Source organism: Anoplophora glabripennis, unplaced genomic scaffold, assembly GCF_000390285.2.
Source record: "Anoplophora glabripennis isolate ALB-LARVAE unplaced genomic scaffold, Agla_2.0 scaffold255, whole genome shotgun sequence".
Lineage (NCBI taxonomy): Eukaryota > Metazoa > Arthropoda > Insecta > Coleoptera > Cerambycidae > Anoplophora > Anoplophora glabripennis.
In genome coordinates, this window is record NW_019417249.1 from 15534 (window position 1) to 37920 (window position 22387).

The 22387-nt window shown below is 32.5% G+C and overlaps 1 protein-coding gene across 1 annotated transcript; it reads left to right on the top strand.

The window, feature by feature from the left end:
* Positions 1-10107: 10107 nt before the first annotated feature.
* LOC108905881 (zinc finger protein 729-like) lies at positions 10108-20465 on the top strand. Its single transcript, XM_018708946.2, has 7 exons — positions 10108-10244; positions 10381-10671; positions 10729-10997; positions 11812-11932; positions 17250-17411; positions 17466-17734; positions 19102-20465. The coding sequence occupies exons 1-7, from the start codon at positions 10128-10130 to the stop codon at positions 20336-20338; spliced, it is 2466 nt and encodes an 821-aa protein (XP_018564462.2). The 5' UTR covers positions 10108-10127; the 3' UTR covers positions 20339-20465.
* Positions 20466-22387: the final 1922 nt, after the last annotated feature.

Here is a 22387-nt window from a genome sequence, read left to right on the forward strand (position 1 = left end):
CCCTCCCGCGCTAGCCTAAGGGCCACCTTAGCAAAGCGCATCCCAGGCTGCATAGCCGCACTACCCTACCCAACCATACCACACATAAACATGACACTACCCCCGGGGTTTACACAGACGAGCCGGCGAAGCAAGAAGAGCGCCAGAAGAAAGGGCCCTAGCCGGCGGGGCCCAGCCAGGACAAAAGGAGGTCCCACAAAGCGCCTACACCGGCCGCATTTGCGGTCGGGGTAGACGACGGATGGGGCCCACCTACGAAGGCTGTCCAGGCCTACACGAGATGAGGCAGGATAAAGAGGGATAATCCCCCTCGATCCCAAATCATTGAGGCCAATTTCTAGCCATAGAATAATGGCGCGCGTGGCGCACTTCATAATCACAGTTTGTAGATAATCTAAAATACGTAAAAGTTCTTTCCAAAAAGAGTAATGCCTCGTACGGCGTGCGGAGGTTCTGGCTCCACAATCTTCTCTTCAACAGCTTTTTCCTTCTTTTGCTATTTTCTGTTCTAATTCTCAAGCACTCATATTTACAGTGTACTCGGTCTCGCACAATTCGTATAGTGCAGGTATCGAATGCTCTATATCATTCGCCACTTTCTCAAAACGAGTAGTGAATACAAATTTTTATTTGAACAAATATAATCATTAAATAAAATAAGTGTAAGAATGTGTGAGAGCTAATACTAAAATATATGTAATTATTAATGTTTATCCTTTTTTTTTGGACCATCGAAGATGACCACGAATTTGCGATCACCAGCTGTAAATAGTTGACGCAGTCTAGATTATTTCTAGGTTCGTTGGTGAAAATCATCTTCCTCTTCCAATTTAATGACAGTGGCTCAAAATGATCAACACAAAAAGAGGCTTGTAAAACATAAACAGGTTGCGGCTCTTTTAGGGTGGCCATGCATTCGCGGTCGCCGGCTATAGGAAGCTGTCGCAGTCTATATTTATTCTAGCTGTCTAGATTTGACATGTGGATTTGACACTTGAATAAATATTGTGGTTATGTTATACTATTAATAAACAACAGCCTTATTCATAAAGACCTACTTAGTATAATACTAACAATCTATTACTTAATAGCTACTAAGAAGCTATTAAGCAGTTCGTATTCATAGTTGAAATTTTAGTAGTTACTTGTTAATTGCATTTTCAACGACAGGAACATTTGGCAATGCGGCATATTTACGGATTCCGTGGTTCATTCGACCTACCTGGAAACATTTTTATGTATTTTAACCACAAATACGCTGTGTTTTGTTGATATTTAAACGGAGATCGTTGGGAATGATTGGGGAGCGATGAATGATGTTAAGGAAACTTCGAGTCAAAAAACTTTATTCTGTGCTTCGTGTAGGTTTTGCTGTAAAACTATAACCGATAAAGATTTTGAAACATTATCAAAGACATTTTAGATACTTTTTTGCTGAAATTGGTAAGTCAGTGAAAGATATTAGATTCTATGTCGATTTACACCTCCTCATAATCTTAAAGCGACTTTTACTACTTAAGTGTTATTGTTCGCAGTTGCATATATTTGATAGCAAGAGCAAAGGGGTTATATGTAACGCTTGCAGAATAAGTTTAGATACAGCGTTAGAATTTAGGTCGATGTGTCTCACTACCGATAACACAATTATTTCTTATTTGGACAGCGGAAAAATGTTACAGCTCGACTTAGGAGAAGTGTACATGCAGGAAAAGAAAAGTGAATTAGTTTGCAGTCAGAAAATATGTCGATTGTGTATACAACCAGTAGAAAGTGAGTTTAGGTGCATACGTGAAGAGGAACTTGAAGCTATTGAGAAGTTGGCTCCTGAAATGGTATCAATGATGTCAAATAACTGGATTTTTTAGAATTTAAAATACTATACCTTGTAGATAATATCGATTATAAACATCATCAAAGATCCCATTGTATGTAAAACGTGCTTTGATTCTCTGTGCACTCATAACGCTTTGTCTTCTTACCGAATGTAGTGGCGTCTAGATAAATGCTGAAATACTTCTCTCAAGTAGCGTATTCTACGAGAGTATCGCAAAGCGTATGCTCTTGAAGTTATAACGGCATTTTTTCATAAAAGATTGCTTAGAGGTAGAAGAAAAAATTAAAGATATGTTTGATAGCCAAACCACAGAAAGTCAATGACGTCATCTGGTGTATTCATTAAAACTGAAAACTTGGATAAAGAATTCGATATTAACGAGATGAAAATGTCGATCAAAGCTGAATGTGTCAACATAAAATCGGAAGGGGAGGATAGGAGGTAAGAGAAGACTATTTTAAGATTAATTTAAAAAAGTGCATCCTGTGAATATGACACTGTGATTTATACAGGGTGTTTCTAAAATAGGGTTCCAAACTTCTGCTGCGTTTATAACTCATTAAAATAAGCCAGGAAGTTCCTTTTAACATGTGCCCTAAAACGCACCCTTAGGAAGTTATATGTCCTTAAAAGGGCTCAAACAAAACTGGTTTTTTGTGTTATTGACAAAACTTTCGCAAATAAATAGAAAAAAATTTATGGGTCTTACATAACTTTTTACGTTAAATAACATGGGCTACTCCGTTTTTCGACATGCAAATCATATGCGTCCCATTTAGGTTGGTGAAGGGGGTTTTCGGCCCGTAATTTTTTTTATTTCAATTTTTACAATTTCCTCTACAGATTTATAAAATCTTAACAATTTTACGTAAAAATTGTTATCTTTGTCCAAATCGATACTTCCAATGGTTTTCGAGTAAATTGAGTTTGAAAATTACTCTGCTCTTTAAGTTATTAGGCCAAAAATTACAAAAATCTGTTTACCATGGCAAATAAAAGACTGACGTTGACACAACGCTTAACAATTTAAGTTGTTGATGTACTGTCAATTGAGCTTTGTAGTGTTTAATTAGTAAAAGTGGTGAGTGGAAAATTTAAGTTTTGTTTGAGCCCTTTTAAGGGCATGTAACTTCCTAAGGGTGCGTTTTAAGGCACATGTTAATAGGAACTTTTTGGCTTATTTTAATGAGTTATAAATGCAGCAGCAGTTTGGAACCCTATTTTAGAAACACCCTGTATAATTAAATATGTACCATCTGGTTATGAACTAATCATAACAAATTATGAGATTAAGTCAGTTATATATAATATTGTATAAATTTTTCAACAATAATTAAGAATTAGATTAACAAATTACTGGCAAAAAATGTAAGATCATTATAAAACAGTAAGTACGGCTTTAAATTAGATATGGGTAGAAAGAACGCTATATTAGATTTCATTCATTCATTAAATATTTTTAATTAATTGTGGGCCGAAATATAAAGGTCTTACTTGACTAAAAATTTGCATATTTACGGACTTTCCCTAAGTTTGAAATAACGTGAGTATTTTAGTTTGTTTTATAACCTCCAAGTATCCCAAAGAAACCCTTAAAACCATTGCAAATTTTCTTTCATTGTGATCCGAATAATTGAAATTGTCAATTGTCAATTTTTTATACAATATTCACAATGCCACACGACGATCGTCGAAAAATATATGTTATATGCAAAAAAAAAAATGTATTTTTTACAAAAAAAATTGGGTTCGTTTAAAAAAAACTTTTTTTTTTAATTAAAGCTCCTGGAAATGATTCGTCAACTAAAAAACTCTGTAAGTATTTGAGGAAGGAAATACAGGGCTGATTGCGAGCTATACAACTTTTTACAATTAATTTTTAAATTGGTATTTGAACACAAGCTGGAAACTTCTGTCAAAAAAGAGGAAATTTTATTTGAAAATTGTGTAGCAATGTGAATATTGTAAAAAAAATATATTTTTGAAGAGAAAATTCTTTTTCCAATTTTTTTTTTAATTGACATTTTTTATTTTAAAATATATCAATTTTTGTTAAAATAACATTTTCAATTTAAAAAAATTGGTAAAATTTACTGTTTTTCCTTTAACTGATTTTCACTAAAAGTGACCATTTCAGTCATTCTTTGAGCTGTTGCGTTAGCGACATTTGAAAGATAAATATCAGAAATTTTCATTGATAGAATTTTATGAATTTTCCACTGACAAGCACCCACATAAAGGGTCTAAAATATGTTTTAATGCAACTTACTTCTGTGCCATGTTGCTTTGTTTTGCCACTAAACGGCATCAAAGTTGGCAAAAAATATAGATTTTACTCCATATAACACTATGTCTGATTTAAATAGAATTGTATTTGAAATTTTTTCAGTGACATGCTTCTGCAGAGTTCCGATAATGGACCGTTCGAGAAAACTGACTGTAAAAATGCAGAAAAACTAGGATATAAAGATGAGAATGGATCAGAAATGATAACCAAGCAAAAGCGCAAAGTGTTGTACAAATGTGATAATTGTACTTACAAAACTGGATGTGAGACCTGTTTTATCTCACACTGTGCGAGACACAAGAACGATCCGGCAGTGTATAAATGTGAATCATGTGAGTATAAATCTGGAAGTAAGAAATTTCTTCAAAGGCACCAGTGGAGACATAAGGATCCCTCACATGCCAAAATGCACAAGTGTAACGACTGTGATTACGAAGCTAAATACAAGTTTCTTATCAAACGACACCAACTGAAACATAAAAATCCTTCACAGGTTCAAATGTACAGGTGTAACGACTGCAATTTTGAAACAAAATACAATTCAGCTATCAATCGGCACAAACTGAAACATAAAGATCCTTCTCAAGTTCAAACGTACAGGTGTAATGACTGCGATTTCGAAACTAAATACAAGAAGAATATCAAACAGCACCAATTAAAACATAAAGATCGTTCGCAGGTTCAAATGTACAGGTGTAACTACTGTGATTATGAAACCAAATACAAGAGTGTTATCAAACATCATCAAATAAAGCATAACGATCCTTCACAGGTTCAAATGTACAGGTGTAACGACTGCAGTTACGAAACAATACTCGAAACTGCCATCAAAAAGCATCAATTAAAACATAAAGATCCATCTCAGGTTCAAACATACAAGTGTAACGACTGTAATTATGAAACTAAATACAAGAGTCATTTCAAACGGCACCAACTGAAACATATAGATCTTTCGCAGGCACAAATGTACAGGTGCAACGAATGCAGTTATGAAACTAAATACAAGAATTATATCAAACAGCACCAACTGAAGCATAAAGATCCTTCGCAGGTTCAAATGTACAGGTGTTACGACTGCGATTATATAACCAGATATAAAAATAATATCGCTTCACACGTGTTGAAGCACAAGAAGCTCCTGCAGGAATGTAATGACTGCGACTATAAGACAATAAATAAGAGCCATTTCCAAAGACACGAATTAAACCATAAACGTGCCGCCACAACACAAATGTACGAATTATGTGATTACGTAACAAAGGACAAGGGAAATCTTACTAAGACACGAGATTAATGCCAAAGCACTACAGTACAGGTGCGATGTCTGTGATTTCAAAACAAAATCTAACGCAAACTATCACTCGTAAATTAACTCACAAAAATCGTTCGAAAGCACAATTGTACTCGTGTGACACCTGTGAATATGAAACTAAAAACAAGCGCAGTGGTAAATATCACGTGTTGAAGCATAGGAAGCCTTCGCAAATGCAAACAATCTGGTAAGTATGTACGAGAATGCACTGTCTGTGAATATGAGTGCATAAGAAAAGTTTCATCCTTCATATGTTGAAGCTAAGATGTGTCACAGGTTCAAATGCATCGATGTGATTTTGAAATCAAACATAACAAGTCCTTGAGGAAACATCAAGTGATGCACAAAAAATGTTTGTTTGTGGGAAGGATCTCCGTTGAAGCACAAAATCCAGTCAAAAATTGAGGCATTTACGAGACCACCAGTAAATATAATAAATAAAATGACTGGCCTGTCTTGAAGAACATCAATTAGTTTACATTGTGCTTTTGTAACCAAGTGTATTAATATAAATCCGTTATAATATGCACCTTTTTTTGCCTATATGTAAAAAATATCACTTTCCCATTACCAATATTCAGAGTGAATCTTAAACTGTACATGTATTTTAATCAGTGATAAAGTTCAATATGTAGAACGTGCAATTCGTATGTTTCTTTTTGCAAAAAAAATTGAATAAAAGAACTAATGCAAAATATATGTGTATTTTTTTAAAGAGAAATTATTGCAAGGGGTCCATGTCTGGGAAAAAAAACAAAAATTGGGGGTGCATTACATGTAAACGGGGGTCCACGAGAATGGATTTCATTTAAGCAGGTCAATTCGAGATCAATGAAGGGATCATTCTTCGTCGTCGGGTCAAGTCGATAACATAACTGCTTTGAATTTTAATGAATGCTAATTGTTAGAATATTCTGTTAAGTCAATCAACCTATTATACAGGGTGTTTCATAATGATGTGCAAATATTTTGAGGTGTTTAAGAAGTAATTTTAGGGGGGGGGGTACTTCCAATACATTTTTTACTACTAAAAAATACCATTCACCCAGTTGTTAACGTGTACCAAAATTCAAATTTCTAAGTTGAACCGTTTTCGTGAAAAAAAAATAAAAGCTATTTTTCTCGTCCATTTTGGGTGATTAAAGTGACGTTCACTACCACTAACGTTTATTTGACTTTTAGTATTGTTCTAGTTTGATGTATTAAACAAATGTTTATTCACTTACGAATTCTGTCCAGTACTTTCTCTATGTAATGCAAATAATTACAAATAGTCCACAGATACTATAATGTTTTCTATATTTTGCTTTGCTCCTTTACTTGAATTCATTGAGTCCATGATTCTGTGTTTTTCCTACTATCTTATTAGAGCTTCCAAATCTTGACTATAATGTTATATTAACTGGTATTTTCCTTTGGAAAAGTATTTGGTTGACACTGGACTGATTTTCATTGATTATTTTATATCTCCAATTATATTAATTTCTGTCAGATTGCAATGACATCTCACCACCCCCTTTTTTCCTTTATAAAAAAAAATCGATAATTCCATCCCCATTGCCATACAAAACTTTTAGATATGTATAGTGTCCCACTTTGATTTCTTCACATCCGATTAAATACCATGTCTTGATATTCACATATCTTAAAATTTTGTATCACTTTCCTGTATTCACACGCGTTTTACCTTATCTAAATTTTACATAATTTATAATTATACTTTACAATATTTCTATAACTAATAACAATATCTGTTTTACATTAATTTTCCAAATGTCAAATAAATAAATCTAATTATTTTAAATTTTATCTGAAATTCCTTATATATTTCAATATATTAATTTTAGTCCAGGTGGTATCTGTTTTAAAAAGGGTATACTTGGGTAAAACGCATATGATCGGAGATTTTTGCTTTAACGGCTACTAAATAACATCAGAAATGATAATTTTTCTATGCAAATAAAAAAAACGTAGGCTTAATTGTTATTGCAAAAAAGTAGAAAAAAAAAAAAAAAAAAANCAAAAAATTTGCTTTTATTTTTTTTATTACATTTTTAGTTCATATTTGCTTAACTTTTCCTATTGATAAAAAAAGAATTTTTGCAAAAAATGCGTCAAAAGAGACAATCGTTTTTGGTAACTGTTATACTAATTATGGGTACCTAATCGGCAAGGAAAAATAATTTACTTTTTTACTTGTAGACCATTAAGTATATGAAAAAAAAGATTCTAAATGAAAATATTAAAAGCTATTTTTTTGTTGTTGGAATTGGCTAATGTAGAAAAAAGTTGACAGAGAAATAAAACCAAGGGGTGCTAATTTCTTTCATTCAAAGACATAAACCAGAAAAAAAGACTACCAAAAAATACCATTCAACCAGTTGTTAACGTGTACCAAAATTCAAATTTCTAAGTTGAACCGTTTTCGTGAAAAAAAAATAAAAACTATTTTTCTCGTCCATTTTGAGTGATTAAAGTGATGTTCACTACCACTAACATTCATTTGACTTTTAGTATTGTTCTAGTTTGATGTATTAAACAAACGTTTATTCACTTACAAATTCTGTCCACTACTTTCTCTATGTGATGCAAATAATTACAAATATATAGATACAATATATACAGATACTATAATGTTTTCTATATTTTGCTTTACTCCTTTACTTGAATTCGTCGAGTCCGTGTTTCTGTGTTTTTCCTACTATCTTATTAGAGCTGCCAAATCTTGACTATAATGTTATATTATCTGGTATTTTCTTTTGGAAAAGTATTTGGTTGATACTGGACTGATTTTCATTGATTATTTTATATTTTATATCTCCAATTATATTAATTTCTGTCAAATTGCAATGACATCTCAGCACCCCCTTTTTTTCTTTATAAAAAAAAAATAATTCCATCCCCATTGCCATACAAAACTTTTATATATGTATAGTGTCCCACTTTGATTTCTTCACATCTGATTAAATACCATGTCTTGATATTCACATATCTTAAAATTTTGTATCACTTTCCTGTATTCACACGCGTTTTACCTTATCTAAATTTTACATAATTTATAATTATACTTTACAATATTTCTATAACTAATAACAATATCTGTTTTACATTAATTTTCCAAATGTCAAATAAATAAATCTAATTATTTTAAATTTTATCTGAAATTCCTTATATATTTCAATATATTAATTTTAGTCCAGGTGGTATCTGTTTTAAAAAGGGTATACTTGGGTAAAACGCATATGATCGGAGATTTTTGCTTTAACGGCTACTAAATAACATCAGAAATGATAATTTTTCTATGCAAATAAAAAAAACGTAGGCTTAATTGTTATTGCAAAAAAGTAGAAAAAAAAAAAAAGAAAAAAAAAAATAATTTTTTTCTTGGATTCCTCGTCGACAACTTAGCAACTATTCATTTTAGACAAAAATGGAAGAGGAAAAAAAGTTTTGTAATTAAATTTTGATCAAAATAGAGTTAGTTGCAATTCAAAAAAATAATTATTGTTATTGCAAAAATCGGAAAAATCATTTAAAAAATTGCAAAAAATTCTAGTTTATTTGTCAATTTTTTTCAGACACTTGTATAATACCTAGGATCTTCATACTTTTCCCAATTAAACTTCTTAGTGCATAGAATCGTCACACCAAATTTCATCCAATTCGGTTCGATAGTTTTTACATAATAATTGTTTAAATTTTTTTTTAATCTTCAAAATCAAATTTCTAAAAATCTAAAGCCTTTGGATACTTGAAAATTTCACCACAAAAAGAAGAGCTCTCAAGCTTTAAAATGGGTTTTGAAAAATTCAAATCGGACGATTAGGAGAGCCGTGGTGATTGTTTAAACATTTTCGCAATTTTCACTCATAAACAATTACAATAATTTAATGTTTTTTTCAAATTTTCTTTTTATTTTAAAATATGGTTTGAAAGTACTCGGAAAGACGAGTATTTAAAAAAAAAACTGATGATCCGCCCATTATTTTCGGAGTTATAGCCCGTTAAAGTTAACCCTTATTTACAGCAAAACTATAAGAGTACCTATAAGGGCTGTTTTTTGAACTAATAGGTTTGCCATTCCGAGTACTTTCCAGATATAAATTTTCAAAATTCAAAATTTTTAGGTTAGAGATATTCAAACATACAAAAAAATTGTGCATCAGTAAAACGACTTGACATTACGTCTAGGTCAATACGGATTGGACGATGCTAGTCACGTGGCTACGACGATCCGAGATCGCACACGCATGTGGATCCAGGCTAATTCCTAACACGAAATCTAACAAAGTTTAGAGTGGTTTTAAAGCCAGAAAAACCTAAAATTATGTTGTGAAAAATATTTATCTATTTGCAAAACAAGCAAATTGATGAATTTCTCGAAAAAAGTGAGTGTTGATAGGGATAGAGAAAGAACCAGTATAGTGGACAGTAAGATTTGTTTCCATACGATATTGAATATACTGATATACTCATATGGGTAAAGTATTAAAATGTTGGTACCGATACTTAATTTACTTGGTATCGAAAAGAAACGGAAGTTTCGGAACATTCCGTACTACAACCACGGAATCAGGTTGTTACAAGAAGCCAAGAAGCTTATATGTTTTGTGGTTAAGTTAAAAGTGACAACTGTATTTTTGTGTCTACTTTATATTTTGTGTTTATATTTAAAAGAAAATTGTTGGAGAGCAATGACTGATGTTAAGGAAACTTTGTGTAGGCTTTGCTTTAAAAATATAACCGATAAAAGTTTTGAAGTGATAAACAACATTATCGGAGACATTCTAGATGTTCTTTTACTGAAATTGGTAAGTCAGTGAAAGATAATTAGATTCTATCTCGATTTACACTTCTTCATAGTCTCAAAACGACATTTAACACTTCATTGTTATTTTTCGTCGCAGTTATTTTCTTTCTGTTGAGTTAAAGTTGCATATATTTCAGAAATTCGATAACAAGAGCAATGAGGTTATATGTAACGCTTGCAAGAGAAGGTTAGATATGGCGTTAGAATTTAGGTCAATGTGTCTGAGTACCGATAACACAATTATGCCTTATGTGGATAGCGAAAAAATGTTACAACTAGACTTAAGAGAGGTGTACATGCGGGAAAATAGATGTGAATTAGTTTGCAGTCAGAAGATCTGTCGTCTGTGTATGCACCCAGTAGAAAGTGAGTTTAGGTGCATACGTAAAGAGGAACTCGAAGCTATTGAGAAATTAGCACCTGAAATGGTATTGATGATGTTAAATAATTGCATTTTTTAGAATTTAAAATACTATACATTGTAGATTATAAACATCATCAAAGATCCCATTCTATGTAAGCCGTGCTTTGATTCTCTGTGCACTCATAACAATTTCCTGAAAGATTGCTTAGAGATAGAAGAAGAAATTAAAGGTATTTTTGATAGCCGAGCTACAGAAAGTCAAATAGAAACTTTGCCATCCGATGTATTCGTTAAGACTGAAGACTTGGACAATGGATTTGATATTAATGAGATGGAAATGTCGATCAAAGCTGAATGTGTCGACATAAAAACGGAAGATGAGGAAACAAGGTAAGACAGGAATATTTGAATCCATTGCAAATTATCTTTTGTTATGATCCAAATGATTGAAATTGTCACTTTTGCTAAAAATAAATTCAAGGATAAATTTTAAATCTTTTATTAATATTTTTTTAATTGAGAATGTTTTTTTCAAAAATCCACATTTCTTTTTACAATATTCACAGTGCTAACGATCGTGAAAAAGATTACATTGTTTTTCTAAAGCTCCTGGAAACGATTTGTGAGCTAGAGAACTCTGTTAGTATTTGAGATTTGAGGAAGGAAATACTGATTAATTTTTAAATTGACGTTTGAATACAAGCTGTCAACTGTCAAAAAAAAGGACAACTTTATTTGACAGGTGTGTCATTGTGAATAATCTAAAAAAATATATTTTCAAATAGAACATTCTTTTTCCAACAGTTTTTTTTTCTTTTTTTCGATATTTGACATTTTTTTATTTTAAATATATAAATTTTTGTTAAAATAAACATTTTCAATTCAAAAAAATAGCAAAAGATGCTATGCTCCTTTGATTGATTTTTACCAAAAGTGACCATTTCAGCCATTCTTTGAGCTGTTGTGTTAGTGACATTTTTAAAAATAAATATCAGAAATTTTCATTAATAGAATTTTATGAGTCTTACACTGTCAGTTTCGGTCGCATATAAGAACCCACACAAAGCGTCAAAAATATGATGCCACAAACAAAGGTTTTGCCACTAAACTGCATCAAAGTTGACAAAAAACAAAGGTTTTACTCCATATAACTCCTAAAACAATGTGCCTGATTTAAATAGAATTGTATTTGAATTTTTTTCAGTGACATGCTTCTGCAGAGTTCCGATAATGAACCGTTCGAGAAAACTGACTGTAAAAATGCGGAAAAAGAAGGATATAAAGATGAGAATGGATCAAAAGTGAAAACCAAGCAGAAGCGCAAAGTATTGTACAAATGTGATAATTGTACTTACAAAACTGAAAGTGACAGTTGTTTTATGTCACACTGTGCGAGACACGAGAACGATTCGGCAGTGTATAAATGTGAATCGTGTGAGTATGAAACTGGAAGTAAGAAATTTCTTCAAAGGCACCATTTGAGACATAAGGATCCCTCGCATGCCAGAATGTACAAGTGTAACGACTGTGATTACAAAGCTAAATACAAATGTCTTATCAAACGACACCAACTGAGACATAAAAATCCTTCACAGGTTCAAATGTACAGGTGTAACGAATGCGATTTTGAAACAAAATACAGGACAGCTTTCAATCGGCACAAACTGAAACATAAAGATCCTTCTCAAGTTCAAATGTACAGGTGTAACGAGTGCGATTATGAAACTAAATACAAGAGTGGTATCAAACATCATCAAATGAAGCATAAAGACCCTTCGCAGGTTCAAATGTACGAGTGTAATGACTGTGATTTCAAAACTACATACGGGAGCCATATTACACGACACCAACTGAAACATAAAGATCCCTCGCAGATTCAAATGTACAGGTGCAACGACTGTGGTTACGAAACTAAATATAAGAGTTATATCAAACAGCACCAACTGAAGCATAAAGATCCTTCACTGGTTCAAATGTACAGGTGTAAACACTGTGATTATGAAACTAAATACAAGATGAATATCAAAAAGCACCAGGTACAACATAAAGAGGCATCGCAGGTTCAAATGTACAGATGTAACAAATGCACATACGAAACTAAATACAAATATGCTATCAAAAAGCACCAACTGAAACATAAGGATTCTTCTGAGGTTCAAATGTACAGGTGTAACGACTGGGATTTCGAAGCTAAATACAAGTACAATATCAAAACTGAAACATAATGACCCTTCACAGGTTCAAATACACAAGTGTAACCACTGCGATTACGAAACTAAATACAGGAGCAATATTAAATATCACGTGTTGGAGAATAGTTGTACTGCGTTACTGCCCATCGTGCAAAATATAGTCAAAAATGGACGCATATAAGAACTACAAATGTGAATATGACATCAATCACAGATATTGGTATATACAAGGTGTCCCGTTCTATTGTACCAGGCTGCATAATTTTTTTAATTCGACTTGTATAAAAAAATATTTCGAACAAATGTTATCAGGTTTCGAGGCGGTCAAATTATAGTGACCTTGAAGTCAATTATCAATTCAAGGTCAACCTTGAGTTTTTAAATGGACACTCATATTTTATTACAGGAAGTCTTTTCAAGAAAAATGTTTCACACAAAAATTAAGTATTTTTTCCCACAGAATATGAAACTGTACTAAAAATATGGGTTTCCATGTAAAAAATCTAGGTTGGCCTTGATAATAGACTTGAATTACTGTTTAATTTCAAATTCACGGTAATTTGATCCCTCCGAACCCTGACAACTTTTGTTGGAAATATTTTTCAGCACCCTGCTTATTTCTTGAGATATTAGCCGGAGATATAAAATGGAACAGTAATAGTATAGCACACTCTGGCGAGAGAACCAAGCATTTTCAAAAAATGTTTTATTCAAAAGTTACGTATTTCTTCGTGCAGAATACGAATCTGTAATAAAAAATATGGGTTTCCATTTAAAAAATCAAGGTTGACTTGAAACGACCTTGATAATTGACTTCAAGGTCACCATAATTTGACTCCCTCGAAACCTAATAACTTTTGTTCTAAATATTTTTTTATAAAAGTCGAATTAAAAAGATTATACACCTTTATACATTAAAATCCGACACCTTGTATATGGGTGGTTTTTAAGTATGTGGCGTAATTCTTTGAGTGGTTCTAAGACGAAAAGTTTATATAAACATATGTCCTGTAATGCTTCATTTTCAAGATACGGGTTGTCAAACTTTCTTCGGTTTCTTGTAAAAATCTTAGGCGTTTAGCCCTAACTAGATTAAAATTATTAAGTCCAGTGGCTTCCTGGGGGGCACCTTAACAAATATTTTTGACAAAAAAAAAGTTGCCACTGATTTTTTTAAGTTTTATAATTTTTTTCGTGTTAAGTAACTAAAAGTACAACTTTTTTGTCTTGAATTTTTTTCGTTTCTTGCTTCTTTTTTGGAGAAAAAAATATAAAAATTACTATATTGCATGCCCCTATACAGGGTGTTCCTAAATAAGTGTCGCAACGGAAAACTGTAAATCCCTCTTGAAAAAAGAAACATTTTTTTCCTCTTCCATTTTTCTTTTTGGGCTTTCGTTTTCGAGATACACGGTGTCAAAACTTTAGTTTTTCGCCAATATCTTAGGAATCGTTTGAACTACAGGACTGAGCGTTTGTACACACATTACCACTATTAATAGCTACTTTTTCGCACCCTTCTCGAATTCATTGGACGAGCTTTAGAAATTCTAAAGCGCCAATGAATTTTACACAATTAGAGTTCTATTGGTTCATTGCTCTAAAGTCAACCGTTTTCAAGAAAAATGACTTTTTAATAACAAAAGCAAACATTTTGCTAACGTTTCGAAAATCTTTAGTAATTCAAAAAATAGGTATAATAATTAACAATTATAACGAAATTTAACAACAGATAGGATTTTAACTTTTTTTATCAATTTGGCGAGTAAAATTTACAGAAACTGTTCAAAATTACGTCCGTTGGCTTGAATGCATGCATTACATCTTCTAATGTTTCTTTCTGCCGCTGCGGCTTCACTTCTATCGGTCAACTTTTCGATAGTATTGACATGGAACGTTAGCAAAAATGTTTGCTTTTGTTCATAAAAAGTCATTTTTCTTGAAAACGGTTGACTTTAGAGCAATGAACCAAGAGAACTCTTATTGTGTAAAATTCATTGGCGCTTTAGAATTTGCTGTCAAAAGTCAATTTTTCCAGTGGCGTAAAATTTAGGGGGAGAAAAACCCTTACGGTACCTTAAAATCTCCACCACTGGCACGTCCAATGAATTCGAGAAGGGTGCGAAAAAGTAGCTATTAATAGTGGTAATGTGTGTACAAAAGCTCAGTCCTGTAGTTCAAACGATTCCTAAGATATTGGCGAAAAACTAAAAAAAAATTAGAGTTTTGACACCGTGTATCTCGAAAACGAAAGCCCGGAGAGAAAAATGGAAGAGGAAAAAAATGTTTCTTTTTTCAAGAGGAATTTACAGTTTTCCGTTGCGACACTTATTTAGGAACACCCTGTATAATAAGAAATTAAAACTACCAAACTATCAAAAACTGGAGTATACCTGTAATTTCTTCCCATATCAATAGTCTATTCTAGTCTTAGAAATTGTTATAAAAATTAATGCTAGCTAAAAAAAATTTTTGTGCAACAGAGTGAATTTTATTTATGATTAAGCAATTAAAATTACACCAGTCATCTTTTGAATTTTTTCGCTTGCATTAACTGTTTCCACAGTCATGGCCACCCAGGTCACTGGATTTAAATCTGTTAGATTTCTTCCTTTGGGGGCATTTTAAGGCCCTAAAGAAACTATTTTAAAAAAAAATTTGACACACTGTATCTTTGGCGTAAAATTTGGCTACATACATTATTAACACCCTGTATATGTACATACGCAGTAATGCGAGTCAATATTCAGTGAATCAAATGTTTACATGTGTATTTTAAATAGCGATACAATTTACAATGTAACAGATTCTTACCTTCCAGCAGTTTTTAAAATACAAGTATATATCTAAATAGAATGATTTAAAATTCGTAATTCGTAATTATTTGTAATTTTCAAGAATTTTCACTGTGCTCATTATTTACGTTGCGAATTACTCCCGTGTGTGCGAAATATATGTGCACATTTAAGATTCACCCTACATCCCACATTTTTATAATTTTGATTTAATTGTTATTAATTTGTGGAGGGAACAGAGTTGCAACAACTGTGATAAAACAGTATTTTTGACAACTGTTCCCTTATCTAACACTGTTCTCTGTTATATTTTGTTGGTTATTTCAAGACCTAGGAATAATTTTTTTTGTATTGTAGGCTTAAATGAATTAAATAAAATTTATCTTAAACATGCTGACTATATCATTGGTTCCGGATACTCGTAGGGAGCCTCTTTAATTAAGTCCAATTTGTTACATACATTCCTTCCCATCTTGGTAAACTGAACAATTTGATCCACCCTGTACATACCAAAAAAAATGGGAATTAGAAGATAAAATACAAATAAAAATTCAATTCAATTATAATGTAACTTAATTTTTTATAATAATAATTTAAGAATGCGTTCATAGATGTTCATAGAAGCTATTGCGATTCTGTTTCTGGAATTTATTTTGTATAACTTGAATAAAAATGTGTTTTTATCACTTAATTATCGTTTGAAAAGCTGGCGCACGTTACAAATGTACCCGCCACCTGCACCGAATCAATTGCGCAAGTGCGTGTGCACTGTTCTTGATTTCGTTTCATGACGTCGGCGAATCACCTGTCTAAATGATAAAGAAAGATAGTACACTAACTATCTCTTTCTCTCTCTGTCACTCGTTTACTCTCGCTGTAAATGGCCTACCATCCATGTAGTAGATCCGTAATCTAGAACGGAAAATTGAGTAGGAACCGATTTACTCGGATCGAAATCAGTCATAAAACGCACCACAGAAATGAGACAAGACAAAAGACAACCCTCAAAGCCAAAGGTTGTGCGGAAGGGAGGCTACACCTGAAAAAACGCGGACAAACACCCATTATCCATCGACATTGCCAGTGGCGACACCAGGGATCGAAGCCGGACCAGAATAGGAAATCCGATCGAGAAATGCTCATGCTCTGTCATGTTTCGCCCATCTCTATTCCTAACCTAACCTAAATTAGGCAGTCACAAAAAGGTTAGTAGTGGCGGCTTTATATTTTTGAGTCTGTTTTCTGTTTATATTTAAATTAAAATAAGATTGCTGCGTAGCAATGAGTGATGTTAAGGAAACTCTGTGTAGGCTTTGCCTTACAAATATAACCGATAAAAGTTTTGAAGTGATAGACAACATTATCAGAGACATTCTGGATATGCTTTTGCTGAAATTGGTAATTCGGCGAAATAATTAGACTAGATCCTAAGAGTAAATGTAAAGCAACTTTTAGTATTCAATTGTTATTATCCTGCACAGTTATTTTCTTTTTGTTTAAAGTTGCATATTTTTCAGAAATTTAATGATGTAAACAAAGAAGTTATATGTAACGGTTGCAGAAGAAAGTTAAATAAGGCGTCAGAATTTAAGTCAGCTTGTCTAAGTACCGATAACACAATTATTTCTTACGTAAATAGTGAAAAAATGTTACAGCTCGACTTAAAAGAAGTGTTCCTGCAGGAAAAGAAAAGTGAATTATCTGATAATTCATGCAGTCAGAAAATATGTCGACTGTGTATGCACCCAGTAGAAAGTGAGTTTAGGTGCATACGTAAAGAGGAACTTGAAGCTATTGAGAAATTGACTCCTGAAATAGTATGAATGATATTAAATACTTGCATTTTTCAGATTTAAAAAACTATTTTGCAGATTATAAATATCATCAAAGATCCTATTGTATGTAAGCCGTGCTTTAATTCTCTGTGCACTCATAACGCTTTCCTAAAAGATTGCTTAGAGGTAGAAGAAAAAATTAAAGGTATTTTTGATAGCCAAACCACAGAAAGTCGAGTAGAAACGACGTCATCTGATGTATTCGTTAAGATTGAAGACTTGGACAATGAATTTGATATTAACGAGATGGAAATGTCAATCAAGGCTGAATGTGTCCACATAAAATCAGAAGATGAGGAAAGGAGGTAAGAGAAGACTATTTTAAGATTAATTTAAATAACGGCATCCTGTGAATCTGACAGTTTCTGATTTTTATGATTGAATATGTGCCATCTGGTGATGAACTAATCGTAACAAATTATGAGACTAAGTAACATTATTAAGGCTTAGGTTAACAAATTATTGGCAAAAAATGTAAGATCACTATAAAACGATCAGTACAGGTTTAAATCGGATATGGGTACAAATAATGCTATATTAGATTTCATTCATTCATTAAATTTTTTAACGGTAGAAATTTTTTATCGTTTTTTGACAATTTATTTTTTCGAAACAGAAGAAACATGGTTAAAGAAAAGGTAAAAATTTGCATATTTAAGGACTTTCTAAACTGGAGATAACTTGAGAATATTGTCGGTTGTTTTTTAACCTCAAAGTATCCCAAAGAAACCCTTATCAGTTGTCACTTTTGCTAAAAATTAATTCAAGCATAAATTTTGAAACTTTATTAATATTTTTTTAATTGAAAATGTTTTTTTGCAAAATCAAAATTTTTTTTACAATATTCACAATGCCACACGATCCTCAAAAAATATATATTTTTTTACAAAAAAATTTGGGTTTAAAAAAAACTTTTTTTTTGTTAAAGCTGCTGGAAACAATTTGTGAGCTAGAGAACTCTGTAAATATTTGAGAATTGAGGAAGGAAATACAGCGACATTGGGGGTTATACAACGCTTTGCAATTAATTTTTAATTTGACGTTTGAAAACAATAAAAAAAATATTTTCGAATAGAAATTTCTCTTCAAAATTTTTTTATTTTCTTGTTTTTTGATATTTGACATTTTCAATTTAAAAGAATTATTAAAAGACGGTATGTTTATACTTTAATTAGGGCTGCCAGATCTTCGGAGTCTTCGGGTTTTGATGGTACATCTCCGGGCTCCGAGTTAACATGCCATTTCTCCGGGTTTTCTTTGTTGTGGGAAAAATCATTTTCTGATTCCTGATCTCTGTCGCGAAGTAGATATCTCCTTATTGCGTCTCCGTTTTTTATTTTTAGACATCGAGTTCCTCGAAAACAACAATTTGTCTTCCTTTTTTTTTAGGCATCAATTATACAAACGAGCCATATCTCCAGGTCTGTCATGAAATAGATCTGGTAACCTAACTTTAATTGATTTTTACCAAAAGTGATCATTTGAGCTGTTGTGTTAGCGACATTTTTAAAGATAAATATCAGAAATTTTCATTGATAGAATTTTATGAGTCTTCCACTTACAGTTTCTGTGCCACGTTGCTTTTTTCCACTAAATGCCATCAAAGTTGGCAAAAAATATTAGTTTTACTCCATATAACTCTTAAATAGAATTGTCTTTGAATTTTTTTCAGCGACATGCTACTGCAGAGTTCCAATAATGAACTGTTCGAGAAGACTGACTGTGAACATGTGGAAAGGGAAGGATATAAAGATGAGAATGGATCAAAAATGAAAACCAAACAAAAGCACAAAGTATTGTACAAATGTGATAAATGTACTTACAAAACTGGAAGTGAGAGCCGTTTTATGTCACACTGTGCGAGACACGAGAACGATCCAGCACTGTATAAATGTGAATCATGTGAGTATGAAACTGGAAGTAAGAAATCTCTTCAAAGGCACCAATTGATTCACAAAGATTACTCACAGGCCAAAATGTACAAGTGTAACGACTGTGATTACAAAGCTAAATACAAGTGTCTTATCACGCGACACCAACTGAAACATAAAACTTCTACACAGGTTCAAATGTACAGGTGTAACAACTGCGATTACGAAACAAAATACAGGACAGCTATCAATCGGCACAAACTGAAGCATAAAGATCCGTCGCAGATTCAAATGTACAGATGTAACGACTGCGATTATGAAACTAAATACAAGAGCAGTATCATACATCATCAAAGGAAGCATAAAGATCCTACGCAGATTCAAATGTACAAGTGTAATGACTGCGATTTCAAAACTACGTACGGGAGTCATATTACACGACACCAACTGAAACATAAAGATCCCTCGCAGATTCAAATGTACAGGTGTAACGACTGCGATTTTAAAACTAAATATAAGGGTCATATCAAACATCATCAACTGAGGCATAAAGATCCTTCACAGATTCAAAAGTACAAATGTAACAACTGCGACTACGAAAGTATATACTCGAGTCATATCACACGACACCAACTGAAACATAAAGATCCTTCGCAGGTTCAAATGTACAAATGTAATGACTGCGATTTCAAAACTAAGCACTTGAGATATATCAAACATCACCAACTGAAACATAAGGATTCTTCACAGATTCAAATATACAGGTGTAAGGACTGCAGTTATGAAACAAAACACAAGACTGCTATCAAACATCACCAACTAAAGCATAAAGATCCTTCGCAGGTTCAGATGTACAGATGTAACGACTGCGATTTCGAAACTAAATACAAGTATAATATCAAAAAGCACCAACTCAAACATAAAGATCCTTCACAAGTTAAAATGCACAAGTGTAACCACTGTGATTATGAAACTAAATATAGTAGTAATATTAAATATCACATGTTGAAGAATAATTGTACCGGTGTGCTTTGCTAACAACCAATCATCGTGGAAAATATAGTCAAAACTAGACGCATATAAGAGCTACAAGTGTGAATATGACACTTCACAAATATTGGTATACGGGGTGTCCCTTTCATGTTTCAAAAAATTTGTGTACAAGTTCCTTGGGGGAAAATAATAGGGGTAGTTCATGTAAAGTTTTTTTCTTAGACGCTCTGTTTTCGAGATACAGTGTCTTGAAGTTGTTACTTTCCAAATGGTTGGTTTTCCTTAATTATCTTTAAATCGGCTAAAGATAAAATTGTCAAAATTTGTACACGAGTAAACATCAACTGTGCGTTAAGAATAATGAGCAAACGGTTTCTTTCTGAAAAGCAATGTCGCCGATATAGGTAACTGGAGGGGTACAATGGAAAAAAATATGTTAAAAGTCAAAATTATTACATTTCTAAACGGTTCTGAAAGCTCTAAAGCATATTACAAAAAAAGGTATACTTGTCAAAATTCGGGTAACATGTATCATTTTCCAGAAAAATGAAGTTGCATAGAAACAAATGGGGGACAATTTCAGCGTCTACTGTAGTATTTGGAGTTTTGCTCATTTATTTAATTGTGCAGCTGTTTTGTTCTGTATGTGTCCGAGTCTGTTTCCTAATATTTTCTGTTCTTATTACATTTTATAAGCATTCATGTCCATCAACAATTCAGTCCATTCAACAATTGTTTATTTTAGTAATGGTAGAGTAGTTTACAAAATCTAAAATTGGTTAATAATAGATAATTAATTACCATAATCTGTTTATTTTGACATACTTTTTTAGATGTTAGTTTACAAATGTCTTCAGCTCATTCAATGGTAAAGTCCTCTTTCAATTTAATATTTTGTTAATGTACTTGTGCCGCTTTATGCGAGCAAAAAAAATGCAACTTCATTTTCCTCGAAAATGGTACATGGTACCGAATTTCGACAAGTATACCTTTTTTTTTTGTAGTATGCTTTAGAGTTTACAGAACCGTTTAGAAATATAATAAATTTTGACTTTTAACATATTTTTTCGATTGTACCCCTTAAATTACCTGTATCGGCGACACTGCTTTTCAGAAAGAAACCGTTTGCACATTATTCTTAACGCACAGTTGATGTTTACTCGTGTACAAATTTTGACATTTTTATCTTTAGCCGATTTAAAGATAATTAAGGAAACCCATTTGGATAGTAACAACTTCAACACACTGTATCTCGAAAACAGGGTGTCTAAGAAAAAAAACGTTACATGAACTACTATTATTTTTCCATGAGGAACTTGCACACAAATTTTTTTGAATCATTAACAATGGGAAAATCTAGAGCAGAAGATACTACACGTGAAATGGTGGTCATTAGCGCAAACATGCCTTAACCGAAAATTGATAGTTTTGGAAATACAGGGTGTTGAAAGTTAAAATTTTAAATAGTTTTTTTGCGATTATTCTGAAAATATATAGGTTAGGAACTTGAAAATTTGTGAAACTATATTTTTTTATGCGACGAATAAGATGCTTGTTGCAATTTCAGCGTTGCTCATAGAGGGCGCCACTTACGACCAATTTTACCGAAAATTTAGTTAATAACATTTTAACCCTGCATGTCTAACATGAAACTTGAATCAAAACTTGAACGAACAATCATTTTTCCATTAATTAGGTACTCTTGTTTCACTTCGGTATCTCGATCCGTTTTCGAGAAAAATAGATTTAACGAACACTATGTATTGATAATATGAGAAATTAAAAGCGAAACAAACTAAGCGTTTCTTCGTGTTATTACAACAATTAAGGATAAAACAAATGAAATACGTAATAATGATTTAAAGTAATAATTGTTCGAAGAATCCACCGTTGACACTGATACACTTTACACAACGTTTTCTGAGAGATCTTCGAGCTTGAAACAACATATTCGGATTGCATCTGACTTCGTTGGCAGCGATTTGTATTCTTTGCCACAACTCTTCACGCGAACCAATAGATTCACTGCAAACAATATCTTTCATTCGAGACCAAATAGAAAAATGAAGAGGATGAAGTCTGAACTTCTGGGTG